General features: G+C 42.1%; 1 protein-coding gene across 7 annotated transcripts in view; it reads right to left on the bottom strand.

The window, feature by feature from the left end:
* The window catches only part of kif26aa (kinesin family member 26Aa), a 69,487-nt gene extending 54,598 nt beyond the window's left edge, over positions 1–14,889 (bottom strand). For 5 of the 7 annotated variants that reach the window (XM_044376307.1, XM_044376298.1, XM_044376300.1 and 2 more), the window contains exons 1-3: positions 14,304–14,888; positions 12,597–12,878; positions 1,952–2,407 (exon numbers count right to left, since the gene is read on the bottom strand). In XM_044376307.1, the coding sequence (XP_044232242.1) occupies positions 1,952–2,407; positions 12,597–12,878; positions 14,304–14,363 (798 nt within the window). In that variant the 5' untranslated portion in view covers positions 14,364–14,888. Of the gene's footprint in view, positions 1–1,951; positions 2,408–3,670; positions 3,850–12,596; positions 12,879–14,303 lie in introns of those variants that run through there. The other 2 variants (XM_044376302.1, XM_044376301.1) reach the window with 2 other exon arrangements.
* Positions 14,890–16,408: the final 1,519 nt, after the last annotated feature.

Genomic DNA, 16,408 nt, shown 5'->3' on the forward strand with positions numbered 1-16,408 from the left:
ACATGTACGGATGGATTTGAGAAGTTGACATTTGGAGTAAAGAAGAAGAAAAAGAAGTGAAATCCTGCTACTATAGTTTGTTTACGTAGCCTCTGGAGCCGGAGGAAGCTTCCTGGAAGCTGACCAATCAGAACAGAGTGGGCTCATCAGGAGGCGGGGCCTTAAAGAGACAGGAGCTAAAACAGCCTGTTTCAGACAGAGGCTGAACTGAGGGGCTGCATAAAGGACCAGTAGAAGATCAATAAGGAGTTTTTAACTGGAAATCATCACAGGAGATCATAAAGGACTATTAATGTTAATCAACTAATTATTTTAACTCTAAAGCATTTTACTGAAGCTCCGCCCTCGCTGGATCTCCTCTCAGCTGAAGGTAGAAAATCAGTCAGTCAAATATTTAGTTATAACTTACAAAACAAGCTGAAAACCCTAAAACACAGTTTATGTCTGTAAATAATTTCTCTGATTCTTCTTCTTCTTCTTCTTCTCCTGCGAGTCGTTTCCTGGCGGCAAACGAGCAGCGATGTTGGATTTGAGCCCATCGTGACGTCTGCAGGCGTCCACGCCGCTCGGATCAATAACCTGCTGCTTCTCCCTGCAGTGACCTCAGCTTACATTTGCATCTGTAATGACGTCCTCGCTGACCGGCGCTGCAGTGCAGCCGTGACTGTGAGATCTGTGCAGTAGCAACAGCTGCTGCTGTGAGTCGACCGCCGGACGCAGACGTGTTTGAGTGTGTTTACTTCTGCTTTTAAAGGGAAATGTGTTTGTATCCTGAAAACTAATGAAGGAAAAATATCATCGTTTCTCCCCACGAGCATCGTTTATGAACCTGCTTTTACACTAAAATATAATCTTAACATAAAGTCCTGTTTCATACTTACATTTGATTTGGACGAAGCTGCATATTAACTGTCTCGTTAATACGTCTGATGATTAAAGATTATATTTTATCATCAGAAGAGTTTTATAAAATATATAAATGGAGTGTTTGACGCCTGTTTTCCTCTCAAACAGCAGGAACATGAGCTCATAAATCTATAAAACATCATTTATTGACAGGAGAGCAGTGACTCAGCGGTTCAGACTGAGACCTCGTTCAGCACGTTGAACGTTTGTTGTAATAATGAGTAAAGATCTTGTAATTATCTCGTCATTATAACATCAACAACTTGAAATTCCATCATAAAAAATCTCATTAAGATGATGAGCCAGAGATCAGTAACAATAAGTGATGATGAGTTTTCTGTAACTTTAATATTTTATCAGCAGGAACAGGAACGTTCTGTAAACCTCTATATTAATAATACATTAATTAACCATCTTTAGTTTGATGTGTAGAATAATTCATTCACTACAGAGATCTTTACTGAGGTGATCGATGCTCCATTCAAGCATCTTTTTAAAGAGAATAATAACTGTAAATATAAATATGACTCAATTATTAGAACACAAAATGATGCGAGAAGGTTAAAGTGTATTTTCAGCCCTGAGTTTTGTCTGCAGGCTGAACAACAAACGCCGTCAGGAAGTTTCCTCTGTGAGCTCACAGTGCAACAAGCAAACTAATAATAAAACTATAAATTAGATTAAACACACTGTCATACATGTAAAACATGAGGTACAAAAATATACATATATATATGTATAAGTGTGTGGGAGCTGTTTAAAATATGCAAAATAAATGTTTTTAATGGGATAAAATATTAGAAGTAGGTCAGACGGAGTGTTTGTAGCCTGAGAGTCAAAACACGGAGCATAAAGTCCCGTTGTGATTGGCTGCTGGTGCTTAAACTTATTACTAATAATAATCTAATAATAATCAATCAAAGATCAATCTCTTTGGAGACAATGAAACAGGAAACACACACACACACATATATATATATATATATATAGCTCTGATCTTCATCACCATCATCATCACCACCACAGTTTGTCCCTCTCTGCTTACCGTAGTCTGGTGTTCAGGTCTGCAGCAGGAAACCCTCCAGACTCCCTCCAGGTAGTGTTGTGCGTTCAGGGGGAGGGGCGTGACTGTCGCCAGCCCTTTGGCTCCGCCCCCGCCCAGGTAAGTACTCTGCACTCCGCCCCACCCCCACGGAGCTCCGCCCCCCCGCTTCTCCTCGTACGACCATCGTTGCTGCTTCACCGGCAGCTCGTCCGACACCCAGCCGCCGCCGCCGCCGCCGCCGCCGCCGTGTGAGGCTGCGGGGGCGGCGAGGGGCGCGCTGGGCCGCGGCGTCATGTCTCTGCCGATGCCCAGAGCGCGACGCAGCGCCAGACGTCTCAGGTGGTGGAAGGCGGCGCCGCAGACCTCGCAGCGGACGTCGACGGAAGCATGGCGGCCACGGCGAGGCAGCTGGAGACGCTGGAGCTTGTTGAAGAGGAAGGAGGCGTAGGCCGGGTCCTGCAGAGGAGGAGGAGGAGGAGGAGGAGGAGGAGGAGGAAGGTCAGCTTTAACACCTGGACTTACCTGCAGCATTTATGACATCACAACGAGTTTAGAACCAATCACTACAGATCAACTGTTTGACGTGTTATTATCAGTTATATTTGATCATAATTTGGTTCATAATGTTTCTTTTTTTCTCGTTAAATCATTTCTTTGTTTTTATGTCAACAGTCACAAACTTTAAACAAGATTATTTTATTATTTTTATTATTAAACCTGAAGACGTTTCCGTCTTTCTGTCTTTGTTCACCGAGTGATTAAAACACACTTTAAAGTCGTCTCCTCTGACTCAAGGAAACTATAACGAGCATTTCATCAGCTGAGTGGATGTCTGGAGGGTTCGGGAGACGTTTGGAGACACAGATCAGCAGAAACTCACAGATTATCTATAAGTATTTCTGGATGTGATCACGTGAACGAGTCGTCTCGTCTTCTGGTATTTTATGATCCAGCAGCTGCGTCTCCGTCGTCCATCATCCACCAGCTGCCGCGTTTATAAACACGGCCGCTCTACGGCAGCAGGAGGAGGACATAAAACCTGTCAGCGTCTGTAGAAACGTCCTCAGATTTACGCTCCGGTCCGGAGGAGGAGGACGCGACCTCCTGTCGACACGAGTCAGCGCTCCTCAATGGAGGTCAGAGGTCAGCCGCGAGTGTCAAGACGAGTCGGCGGAGCAGACGGCTGCTCAGGAAGCAAAAAAAAACTGCAGCTGCACTTCAGAGTCTGTTTCTGATGTGATGCAACAACAACAACAACCGTTATTTCTTCTTCTAATCTGTGTTTCACATCGTTCCTGAACTGGAGAAGAAACAGGAAGCAGGAAGAAAAGATGAGATGAAAGAAGTAAATATGAGGAAAAGAAGGAGGTGAAAAGGTAGAAAAGAGGAGGTAGAGAAGGAAAAAGAAGAAGAAGAAGTGGAGGAAATATGAAAAGATGCTTCAGAGAAAGCAAGAGATGAAGAGAATGATCCTCCTCTTCCTCCTTCTGCAGGACTTTTTCAGCCTTGACTTCATATTAATTAAATTAATATTGTTTTAATATCGTTAAATCGACTCAGAGTTTCTCTCCTCATCGAGTTTACAGACGTTTTAGTGAATAAAAGAATCAAACTGTAATAATTCGTCGTTACTTTTACAGTAAAAGACTCAAATATAAAAGAAGAATGTTCATATTTTAGCAGATAAACAGGAATAAACAGGAATAAACAGGAAGTTACCTGACTGGATGCGAGTGTTGAGGTCAGTGTGGTGGTGAAGCTGCTGCGTGCTGTGAGCGTCTGACTGCAGATCAGCTGCCTGTTTGTCTCTTTATGCTTCAGTCTCATAAATCTGACTGACAGCAGCTTCATCTGCTGCTCCTCATCCTCATCATCATCATCATCATCATCATCATCATCCTCATCATCATCATCACAAACAAGATGAAGAAGCGAACAACAAGCAACACAAACAGGAACGTTGTTCTTTCATGTGTTTTTACCTTTAAAAACGTTTTTGAGCTTCGTTTCTATTAATAATTATAATATTATAAAATATCACAGATGTGTGATCAACTATATTTATATTTTGAAATAAACGATTTTTACACTTTTATCAAATAAACGTTTCATCACGTTTGACTTTCATGTTTCTGGAAATCTGAAATAAATTAATTAATGATGATTGTAAAGATGAATTTCTCTACAGTGATGATGAAGATGAAGATGATGATGATGATGATGATGATGAAGATGATGAAGATGAAGATGATGGTGATGATGATGATGATGATGAAGATGACGATGATGATGATGATGATGATGATGATGATGATGATGATGGTGGTTTCGTATCATATCAGACTTTCAGCTTCTCTGATGTTTTCATGAATTTGGGATTAAAAGTCGTTTATATTTTATATTTACAGTCATGTTTGTTATTTATTATATTTTATATTTACAGACATGTTTGTTATTTATTATATTTTATATTTACAGACATGTTTGTTATTTATTATATTTTATATTTACAGACATGTTTGTTATTTATTCATCTAAATATTTTAACATTTCAACTTTTTGGCCAAAAAACACTTAAATAATGAAACTAAAATGAATTTAATTTATTTACAATATTCTAATGTTGGGAATCAAATCTACAAAACGTTTTTAATTGAAACATTAAAGTAAATAAAGTAAAATGTGAGATTTTGTGATTTATGATTTTAATTTACTGGACTCTCAAATATTAAACTTTTCAATAACATTTGTTTTTTTCCTGTTTTCTGAATGTAAAATATCTTTGGATTACATGAAAGATGCTTAAAATCACAATATTCTTCTTCTTATTATTATTATCATTATTATTATTATTATTGTTATTATTATTATATTAAATATATGTTGGAGTTATTATTATTATTATTATTATCATTATTATTATTATTATTATATTAAATATATATCAGAGTTGTTGTTTGGGGGGTTCGTGTGGAGACTGAGCTTCACTGAGCTGATCACCGTTGATCAGTTTGACCTCTGCTGACTGACAGGAAGTGTAATGAACATGAACAGAAACAGTAATGAAGTGTCCCACTGACACTGAACACATCACAGACTCAATTAACTCCTTAACAACAGTCGAGATTCATTCAGGCTCCGCTGGTCCGACCAGTCAGTCAGACAAAGTCTGTTTGAATTCACTTTTATTATTATTATTATTATTATTATTATTATTATTATTGTTATTGTTATTACATCGATCTGTTTCAGTAACATTATAGATATATTTATATATTATATTTCTATGTTATGTTGTTACTGATAGAAACACAAATAAATATTCAAATCTGTTTATTACTGAACAGAACAGACGTGAGGAAACAACAACAGATACGACTAAAATAAAGTCAATAAAGCCTCGTTTCTCCCGAGAGGCGTCACAACGTCACAACCTCACAACATGACGTCACAACGTCACAATGTCACAACGTCACAACGTCACAATGTCACAATGTCACAATGTCACATCACAACGTCACAACGTCACAACGTCACAACATGACGTCACAATGTTACGTCACAACATCACAACGTCACGTCACAACATCACAACGTCACAACATCACAACGTCACGTCACAACATCACAACGTCACAACATCACAACGTCACGTCACAACATCACAACGTCACAATGTCACAATGTCACAACATCACAACATCACAACGTCACAACATCACAACGTCACAACATCACAACGTCACAACGTCACGTCACAACATCACAACATCACAATGTCACAACATCACAACGTCACAATGTCACAACATCACAACGTCACAACATCACAACGTCACAACATCACAATGTCACAACATCACAACGTCACAACATCACAACGTCACAACATCACAACGTCACAACGTCACGTCACAACATCACAACATCACAATGTCACAACATCACAACGTCACAATGTCACAACATCACAACGTCACAACATCACAACGTCACGTCACAACATCACAACGTCACAACATCACAACGTCACAACGTCACGTCACAACTTCAGAACGTCACAACATCCTCCATGATGGCGGCGGGACAGGAGGAAGCAGCAGGATGTTAAACCATTGAACGTCACAGTCGCTTCGTTTTGAACATGAAAACGTTCAGACGTCATAAATGAAGACAAACAATAAAGAAGCAAAGATGGAAGATGAAATAATTAATCGACCGACTCGTTAATTAGCAGCTGTTATTATTAATTAATGATTGTTTTTCTCAATTTTGACATTTTGCTGCTTTTTTCCGTCTCATATGATAATAAACTGAGTATTAGAATGAAATATTTATCTGTTTATCATGAAAATAATCAAATCAGATTTATCAATATTAAATATTAAATAATTATCAGCAGCAGATGTAAATAATGAAGTTTCATAAAGAATAGATAGAAGTCCAACTGTGAATCTGAACTGTATATATACACATATATAGATATATATATATTCATATATATATGAATATATATACTGTATGTCATCGGCCTCCAGCTGTTTTCATCCTCAGAAGTTCTAAATGTTTCGGAGCTGCAGGTGAAAATCTTCATCATTCTTCCTGAACATGAATCACTTGTGATGTTTCTAGTAAACTGGCCTCTGATCATCTCATTGATCATCTTATTGATCATCAGTCAGCAGCTTTCTCTCATCTCTGATCATCAAACGAGACACATTTCATGGTTTTAATGTGATTCTGCTTCTGATTTGAAGTTTTATAACCAGTTTCAGCTGCTGGTTCAAAATGAACAACAACAAAAAAAGCAGTTTGATCACAAGACAATAAAATATAAAACATGTTTAGAGCCACAAACAGGAAGCAGCTTCATCAGAGAAGAAGAACGGCAGCGAAGGATCTGAGAGTTTCAATGAAAAGCAGTAAAAACAGCTGCAGAGTGGAAACCCTCCAGATGTGTTTAAACTCTGACTGGAGTCTTTCTGCATCTACATGTTGATATCTGGTGAAACAGATAAATAACTGTATCATCAGAGTCACATTAAAGATGATTAACTCTTTATTCTTTATGAAGAGAACCTGGAGGAACATCGTATCAAACGATGGAGCTGCCTGCAGGTTTTTATAAGGTGTGAATGTTTGTCTGTTTATGTTATTTTATGTTTATGCTTCTCTCTGAGACTAACTGATAAGAGACAGAACGTCCTCGTGTACAAATCAAATCATATTTTTGAATAAAATGTATTTTTATGTGCAAACAGATGAATAAATCTCTGCAGGCTGGGAGTTCTTCCTCCTCTTCATCACAGACGTCTGTGCTTCACTGAACAGCTGCTTTAAACCGATCGAGCTTCCTGTTATCTGCGGCGAACACACGGCGTTTCCTCTCCGGCGGCCCGCGTCTCTGAGGAAGAGGAAGGTGATGATGAACCGAGTCACGGCGACGAAGCAGCAGATTTTATTTGTGGATGATAAAAGTCTCAGGCAGCAGATAACGGAGCAGCAGACACACGCGGCGTCCTGCCAAGTGTCTGCAGTGTCAGAGCGTCCTCCGAGGATCCTCGCAGCGGTTAGTCTGTCCCCGACAACCACGACACCCACGGTGACCACGACGACCCCGACGACCCCGACAGCCACGACGGTCTCCAGATCAATAAGATTCCTGCTGGAACTCAAACATAAAGAAATCATCTGTTTCTCACTTCATGTTGTTTCAATTTGTTTATTTTCAGGTTCTGGTTTTAGTCAAAGATGCTGCTGAGACGATTTTCTGTATTAATCAGAGTCCAGAAAAGTCTGAAGAGCTGCATCATCATCATCATCGTCATCGTCATCGTCGTCATCATCATCATCATCATCATCATCGTCAAGATTTTAGTGGAAAAAAATCAAAAATGTTGTCACTGAACCTTTTACTGATACGATCAGTTTCATCAGTTTTACAGATAATTAACATTTTAAAATGAAAACATGATTTAGTTCCTTCAAAAGTGATTTTTGAGGAGGAGGAAGAACAGGAGGAGGAGGAGGAGGAGAGGAGAAGGAAGAGCAGGAGGAGGAGGAGGAGGAGGAGGAGGAGAGGAAGAGGAGGCTGACATGAATCCACACTGAAGTTGTTTCTGGAGAGAAACAGAAATCTGTCTTGAGACGTTTTAAAGGAATTATTTTATTTTGACAGTTATAGTTTCTGTTTCTGTTTGTGAGTTTAGTTTTTAGTTTTGTTTTATTTGTGTTCTTCGTGTTCAGTTCAGGTCAAAAGTTCACAGACGTCTAGAAAAGAAAAGCAGAACTCTGGAGATTCAGCGGTCACACGTCTGTTTCTGTGTTTAGCGTCTTCAGGCTAGGCTAACTCATTGTTGCTAACTCATTGTTGCTAACTCATTGTTGCTAACTTATTGTTGCTAACTCATTGTTGCTAACTCATTGTTGCTAACTCATTGTTGCTAACTCATTGTTGCTAACTTTAGAGCTAACTGCTGTTCCAGCAGCATTTATTAACTGACACGCTGACAACTTCCTGCTGCGCTCACATTCACCGTCACTTTCCTGCCGCTCGCCACGCGCACACACATTACCTACTGCCCTGCTCCTTAAAGCAGCGACGCTACCATGAGTTTCCACGGCAACGACACGGAGGTTAACTGCTGCTCAGAGGCTCCACAACGCTGTTGATTTCTGAATTAACGGATATTTGCTTTTATTTTTGGCATTAAAAAGAAAACTCTTGTTGTCAGACCTGCACACACTGAACAATATGATCCATATTTAATATTGATCACGTTTTACTGATACATGTAGATTTACTTTGCTAATTGAATGTGAGACGTTTTGACCTTTTGACCTGTTTTTTGATCTTCATTTGTTGAAATAAAAGCAGCTTTAATATTAAAGTTAAACCTCAAGCTGATGTTCTTTAAACGAAGTCTTCAACATAAATGATTAGATATGCTGCTTCCTCCTCTTCCTCCTCTTCCTCCTCTCCACACAGGGACTCGTTGTGATCGAGTGACGTGACGCCTCGGGGCTCCAACTCAGATCCAGACTCCTCTGATGCTCGTTAGCGTAGCGAGGACTGACTCTGCGCTCAGGACTCGTCCAGCTCGTCCTCTCCTGAGCGACTCGGCAGCCACGTTGAAGGCGATGCGTGGTGACAGTGTGGAGGGGGGGGGGCGGGGGGAGGGGGGGGGCAGCGAGGGGGGTGAATGAGGACGTGGGAGAGTTCGGCTGCAGGATCTGAGTTCTTTTATTAGTGTGAAAGCTTCACTGTTGTTCTTCTGTTGGACATTTTTCCACTGATGTTATTTACATTTTTAAGTCATAATTAATGATGTCAGTCTACAGCTCAGCTAACGTTCAGCTAACGTTCAGCTAACGTTCAGTAACATTTTATAGTGCGAGTGCATGACTCAGCGAAATTTATTCATGTAATGACTCAGCATCTCAGACACACTTCACTTCTTTCACGGATCAACACGTCTGCTAAACTCCTCACAGGCGACAGCAGCGACCAAACTGACACGGTGAGTCCAGGTGAATCCAGGTGAATCCAGGTGAGTCCAGGTGAGTCCAGGTGAGTCCAGGCGAGTCCAGGTGAATCTAGGTGAGTCCAGGTGAATCCAGGTGAATCTAGGTGAATCCAGGTGAGTCCAGGTGAGTCCAGGTGAGTCCAGGCAAGTCCAGGTGAATCTAGGTGAGTCCAGGTGAATCCAGGTGAATCCAGGTGAGTCCAGGTGAGTCCAGGGGAGTCCAGGGGAGTCCAGGTGAATCCAGGTTAGTCCAGGTGAGTCCAGGTGAGTCCAGGCGAGTCCAGGTGAATCTAGGTGAATCCAGGTGAGTCCAGGTGAGTCCAGGTGAGTCCAGGCAAGTCCAGGTGAATCTAGGTGAGTCCAGGTGAATCCAGGTGAATCTAGGTGAGTCCAGGTGAGTCCAGGTGAATCCAGGTGAGTCCAGGTGAATCTAGGTGAGTCCAGGTGAATCCAGGTGAATCTAGGTGAGTCCAGGTGAGTCCAGGGGAGTCCAGGGGAGTCCAGGTGAATCCAGGTGAATCCAGGTGAGTCCAGGTGAGTCCAGGTGAGTCTAGGTGAGTCCAGGTGAGTCCAGGTGAATCCAGGTGAGTCCAGGTGAATCTAGGTGAGTCCAGGTGAGTCCAGGTGAATCCAGGTGAGTCCAGATGAGTCCAGGTGAGACGGGTTTTTATTGTCTGGTGATAATATTTATTCATTACTTATTTATACCAAACAAAGGAATGTAACAGATTTCTGTCATTTTCAAACTTGTAGTCTTCAGCCCCAACTGACGCTGACTCAAGTGACATCATCATCAGTGACATCATCATCAGTGACATCATCAGTGACATCATCAGCTCCCTCTGGAAACATTGAGCTTTAACAACCTGCTCTCAGCAGCAGAGACTCTGGAACAGATCTGAGGTTTCAGGACATCTGAGGACATGAAGACGACGCCGCAGTAAATATGTCAAACTGTAAATGATTCAGGACGTAGTTCAAGTCGTTCTGTGTTCTGTCTCACAGAGCGACTGCCTTCATCTCAAACAATCAGCTGAAACTCTTTTCTTGTTCAGACTCAGTTGATGCAGCTGCTGTCAGAATAAAATGTCCAGCGAGGTTCCTCCCAACGCTCAACATCACCTGACCTGACACCCTCAACATCACCCTCAACATCACCTGACACCCTCAACATCACCCTCAACATCACCTGACACCCTCAACATCACCTGACACGCTCAACATCACCTGACCTGACACGCTCAACATCACCTGACACCCTCAACATCACCCTCAACATCACCCTCAACATCACCCTCAACATCACCTGACCTGACACCCTCAACATCACCTGACACGCTCAACATCACCTGACACTCAACATCACCTGACGCTCTCGGCTGACCTCCACTTCCTGCTCGGCTGACCTCCACTTCCTGCTCGGCTGACCTCCACACCTTCACGACTTCCGAGATGCTCCTCCTCCTTGTTTCCATCCCAACCACAGACTGTATAAAAGCCACCGAGACGTCACGCGTTGGTTTCCAGTTTTGAAGCCTCTAATTTGGCATTTCGGTCGACGGCGTCTTTTGTTTTTGGCGCTGATGGAGTCGCCTCCTGCTGGACATTAGACAGAATGCAGCATTGGCTTCACTTCTCAGAGCAGGAGCTTCCTGTTTGCTCCCAACGTATGCAGGAGAAGACATGAGTCCTTTCATCTGAACCATCGTCTGAGGCGACGTGAGTTTCTGATGATCAGCTGATCATTCAAACCAGCGACCTTCTCCACTCACAGTCCACCACAGAGAATAAAAGTCTTCGTGTCACTTTGTGATGATGCAGTGAGGTCAGATCATCGAACACATCAGCGTTTTCCACAGAGGAGACGAATAGAGAGAGAGAGAGAGAGAGAGAGTTACCACCATAGAGACTGAAGCTCGCTCACCCAGCAGGACATGAGCTGCACTGATGTAAAAACCTGACAGAGAAGCTCAACGTCAAACAAACTTCTCTGTAACACTTCTGCACCGAAGCCTCATCGCTTCAGAAAACAGCAGCGATCAGCACCAACGGCGAAGGACACGACCTCCACTCTCAGTGTTTCACTCAAAGACGACGTTCAAATATAACAAAAACAATCAGTTGCATTTCTTTATTCTTTTTGGCCACTTGGGGGCAGCGCATGAAGCGATGTTCAGTATATAACCTGCTAGCAGACACTTAACCATTACAGTCTATTGATCTGTAGTTCATATGAATATTGAGAAGCAGCATCGGTAAATGAAATAGTTTAGTGTTAGTGTGTTTGAAAGAGGATATGTATTTTATTGGTGGTGAATAATCGGTCTGCTATAGCAGTTTTCTGACAATAGGTGGCAGCGAGGGACCATCGCAGCTGTTTTCTCCTCACAACTGTGGCGACAAACCACGTCTCTCCGTCTCACATGTCTGTCCTGTATTTCAGGATATAGATATATATATAACTGCTTACGGGTGCTGCAGCCCAGGACCTGTAACACTACATTATACATTTCAGCACAAAGTCAGAGGTTGTGATATAAACACACACACTGATGGCGGGAAGCTACCATGCAGGTGCTGCACAACCGTCGGGGTTCAGTATCTTGGCCGAGGACACTTGTGGAACCACCGACTCTCTGACTGAAGCTGTAAACAGAACCGCGTTCCTGCACATGCTCAGTAGCGTCTGCCGTACACAGAACTGCTCTCCAGAGACTAAAAAACATGATGCTGTTATTAGTCTCTGGAGCCGTTTCTGAACAAACTAACGTGATGAAGGAACATGTCGCCCAGTGCAGCGCTGTGACTCACTGACCTGTTTTTAATAAGATACATCAGCTTTGGTTGTTAGTAGATCAGAGAATTATCCTTTAAAGCAAATGCAGCTGCCTCTGACTCAGCACTTTTACATATTCTTACTTAAAATCATCTGTTTCTCTCTGAAAGCAGAAACAATAAAACCAGTTTTTACTTCAGTTATTAGAGGAGGAAATCTGCAATAGTTCCCTCCCTGAATCCTTCCTGCCGCCACCACCTGACCTCTGACCTGAGCTGAGAGCTGATCTCTCATTGGTTGACATGTTTTCGGAGCGTTTTTTACAGTGACGTGTTGTTCTGACCTTCAGCGCCGTGGTGTCGGCCAGAGCGGCGGCCTGTCTGTTCAGCTGTGACGCCATGATGTGGCAGCGCTGACACAGTCTCTGCAGCTCCTCCTCTTCCTCCTCCTCCCCCGGCTTGCCGTAGCGGCTCAGTTCGCTGGCCGACAGCGAGCTGCCGGAGCCTTCGGGGTTCGGCCGCGACGCGCAGCTTCTCGCCTCCTCGTAGTCTTCCTCACCCGCAGAACGGAGACGCTTCCTGCGACCCGTGGCGCCCAGAGGAAGAGGAATCTCCCCCTCCACCACCTGCAGACCAACACAGGAAACTGATTGTAGAAACTAACGAAACACAACACAGCTTATAAGATCGAGTTTAGCAAAAAGAAGGATTATAGAAATACTGTTTTATGGTTCACTGGAAACCACTGAGGTCACATCTACTGCCAGCACCTGTTTGATGAAGAACTGTGTGATAATAAGATTATATGATAGATGAGAAACGTCAGGATGTGAGTTGAAACTCTGGATTCGTGTCTCATACAGTCAGATCGCTCCGTCTTTAGCGGCTCCTGGTTGGTTTAATGGAGATTTAAAACTGGACATTTTGTAGATTATAACTTTTATTTTGGTGGTATTTGATGACTATAGTGCTGATTCATTGATTTATTTCTTTATTCTATTATTCATTTATTGAATAAAATGTAAGAAAATCTTAAAAAAATGTCCATCATAGTTTCCTAAAACCCAACGTGACATAAACAGCTTCAAACAACCTCAAAATTTAAAAATAGACAAACAGGAAATTGAATAAATTGAGAAGCTGCCATCCATCCATCCAGTCACCCAACCTCTTCCTCCTAACACGGACATTTGTCTCCTTACATACATCTGAACCGGGGTCATAATGGCTGCGGCCGCTGGATGGCGTCTGTCAGTCAAACGTATCTAAAGGTCATTTTTGGCGGCTGAATTTACTTCCTGTCCCGTTGCTGTGTAGATCTGACCTGCAGCAGCTGATGATGATGATCTATATCTGGAGGAGGAGGACGGAGGTTATAACGAGTATCACGTTAACCCCTCGTAACCCCCGTGGTTATTATCGTTGCCACGACGACGAAGGCAGTCTAACTTTAAGGAAGTAGTAACTTTAACCCACCACGTGTTTCTCTGACCTTAACAAACCCAAACCATCATCTTTAAACCGCTGATTACTGCTGATAAGAGACGCCTGGTTAGAAAACGCCGCTATGTGTCGTTCTGGAGTCACATGATCAAAACCACAGATCTGGAGGTTAATACGGAGGATTTGTTGTGCGGCGTTTTTGTTTCAGTTTAACAAATATTTCCACTGACAGCAGCGAAGTCATCAAGTCTTCTACATGTTTAAATGACAGGAAATCACCTGAGGTCAGGACACTTAACCTTCAAAATAAAAGCATAGCCATGCAAGGAAAAATGAAGTTATGCTGCCAAACAATTATCGATGGGAAGATTCAGTAAAATATGATGAAAACTGAAGTAACAGCTTGTTAAAATGGAACAAACTCACATAGAATTGATTTTTTTTCCTTCTTTTAATTTGACTGGTTTGTTTGCAGCATCCATAACTTTAATGAGGGTTTCTAGTGTGACAGTGAGGAGCTGAGACGCTGCTCTCAGGACTGTTTGTCTGGACTGACGAGTCCTCACTGAGGATTTTTTCAGTAAGATAATAAACTGTGTGATACTCACTGTGTATCTCCTGTAGTCCGGTCTGCGTCCCCGAGCTGTGTTCCAGTACTGCGAGTACATCTCTGCTCATAAACTGTCTCGCTGCTTTAATAATCGTTAATTAACACTCTTGATTGTTTGTTAAATTCTCTTGTTCTTCAGTGACTTTCCTTCATTTGCTGTCAGGATTTCAGAGAAGCAGCCTGAGCCTCTGTCATCCTGTGATGAAATCTCTGCTTTCAATACAGTATAAAAAAAAAAAAAAGAGTAAGTGAGTGTGTGTGTGTGTGTGTGTGTGTGTGTGTGTGTGTGTGTGTGTGTGTGAGGCTGCTGTGGGAGGAGACTGATGTCACTGAAGCGTGAACTTTCAGACTGCAGGATGGGAAAGTGAAGGCTGAGATGAGACCCACTGCTCTAACACAGAGTTACATCACCGCTGGGTTCAGATACTGTTCAGAGACACGAGATTACACGACTGATTAGTGAATATTAGCAAGTGGGACGAGATAAACATCGATGGGTGGCTGGACAACAGGCTTTCAGATGAAACTGTTCATCCTAACCAGATAGATGCAGAAATAAGACCTGCAGCCTGCAGAGTATCTGCTCTCTGGGTCCAGTGTTCCCAGTGTTCCCAGTCTTTCCAGTTAAACCAGCAGTCAGGTGTCTGTAATCCTTCCTCCTGTTCATACTGGATATTAAAAGATCCTTCAAATGTGCTTTCAATGGAAGTGATGGAGGATAAAATCCACAGTGTGTCCACACAGTCATTTAAAAGTCTGTTTGAAGCTTCTATTCAGCTTCATCAGTCTGAGTTAGTCATATCAAGTGGATATCTGACACATTTACAGTCTTTTTAGCATCAAATTCCCTCTTTGTGTTTCCTCGGACAGTGTTTCCCTGTTGAGCTGCAGGTGGAAGTATAGTAACAAAAAGAGGAACTTTGGCACTAAAAAGACTGTAACGTTGAAAGATATCTACTTGATTTGACTCATTTGGACGCTGAAGCTTCATATTAGCTTCAGACTGTGGATTTTGTCCTCCATCACTTCCATTGTAAGGTCATTATGAAGGGATCTTCTAATGGTCAGTATGAACAGGAGGAATGATTACAGCAAGAAACACAGCTTTAATGTTCATTTGATGACTGACTGTTGGTTTACAGACTGGAAACATTGTGTTAAATGACAAAACATCATTTAACACGTATAGTCGTCTTCTATGAGAATAACATTTCACCATGTTTATTGATAAATATATAAATGTGAATGACATAATATTTATAACTTTTCTGCATTAAAATATCTAAAAACAACTAGACCCATGTTACGTATTGTGTTGAGTTGGGTTCTTATTTTATCCCAAATGTTTCCAACAACCGGACGGAGACTGAAGACAAATCCGTCATTTTAATTAAGCTAACGCTGCGTTTCATTGGTCGCCTGTCAACGTGGACCTAATGTTAACCTAACGTTAGCTAACGTTACTTGTAGCTATTTCAGTGGAATGAAATGACACAACATGAATATAACGTTAATACGTTTCTTCTTTTCTTCTGTCTGAGTGACGTCGGATCGATTTTCATCTGCAATGTTGTTTCCTAAATTTAATAATGAGGACAACAACTCCCATGATCCCACGCTACTTCACGTCATCAGACTCTGCTCTTTGTTCTGGTTTTGATTGAGTCACAGCAGCAGAAACGACATACTGTGTGTTTAATGACGTAACATGTTACAGCGATGTGACGCTCTGTTACATTGATATTTGATGATCAACTCGTTCATTTGCCAAACGCAGGCAGAGCAAAACTGAACCAAACAGAACAAACTGAACTAATGAACCGACCAGGAACAGGTGGCAAGACACGAAGGCAGGCTGGGAGCTGATTGGCTGGGGAGGAAACAGGAAGCAGAGCTAAAGAGACTGATACAGACTAGACTTCTGCACTATGAAACAAGTTCAGCAGACTCAGGCTTTCTTTGTGTGAGCTCCACAAACCCTAAACTCCCAGTCAGAGATAAGTGGTATCATGACGCCGGTTATCAGCTGTCTTTGTTAACTTTCTGCTTCAGGCTCTGTTCCTATAAAAGAGGACGTTTGATGCGTCATTTGACTCGTCTTCC

The sequence above is a fragment of the Thunnus albacares genome, chromosome 16 (genome assembly GCF_914725855.1).
Source record: "Thunnus albacares chromosome 16, fThuAlb1.1, whole genome shotgun sequence".
Taxonomy (NCBI): Eukaryota; Metazoa; Chordata; class Actinopteri; order Scombriformes; family Scombridae; genus Thunnus; species Thunnus albacares.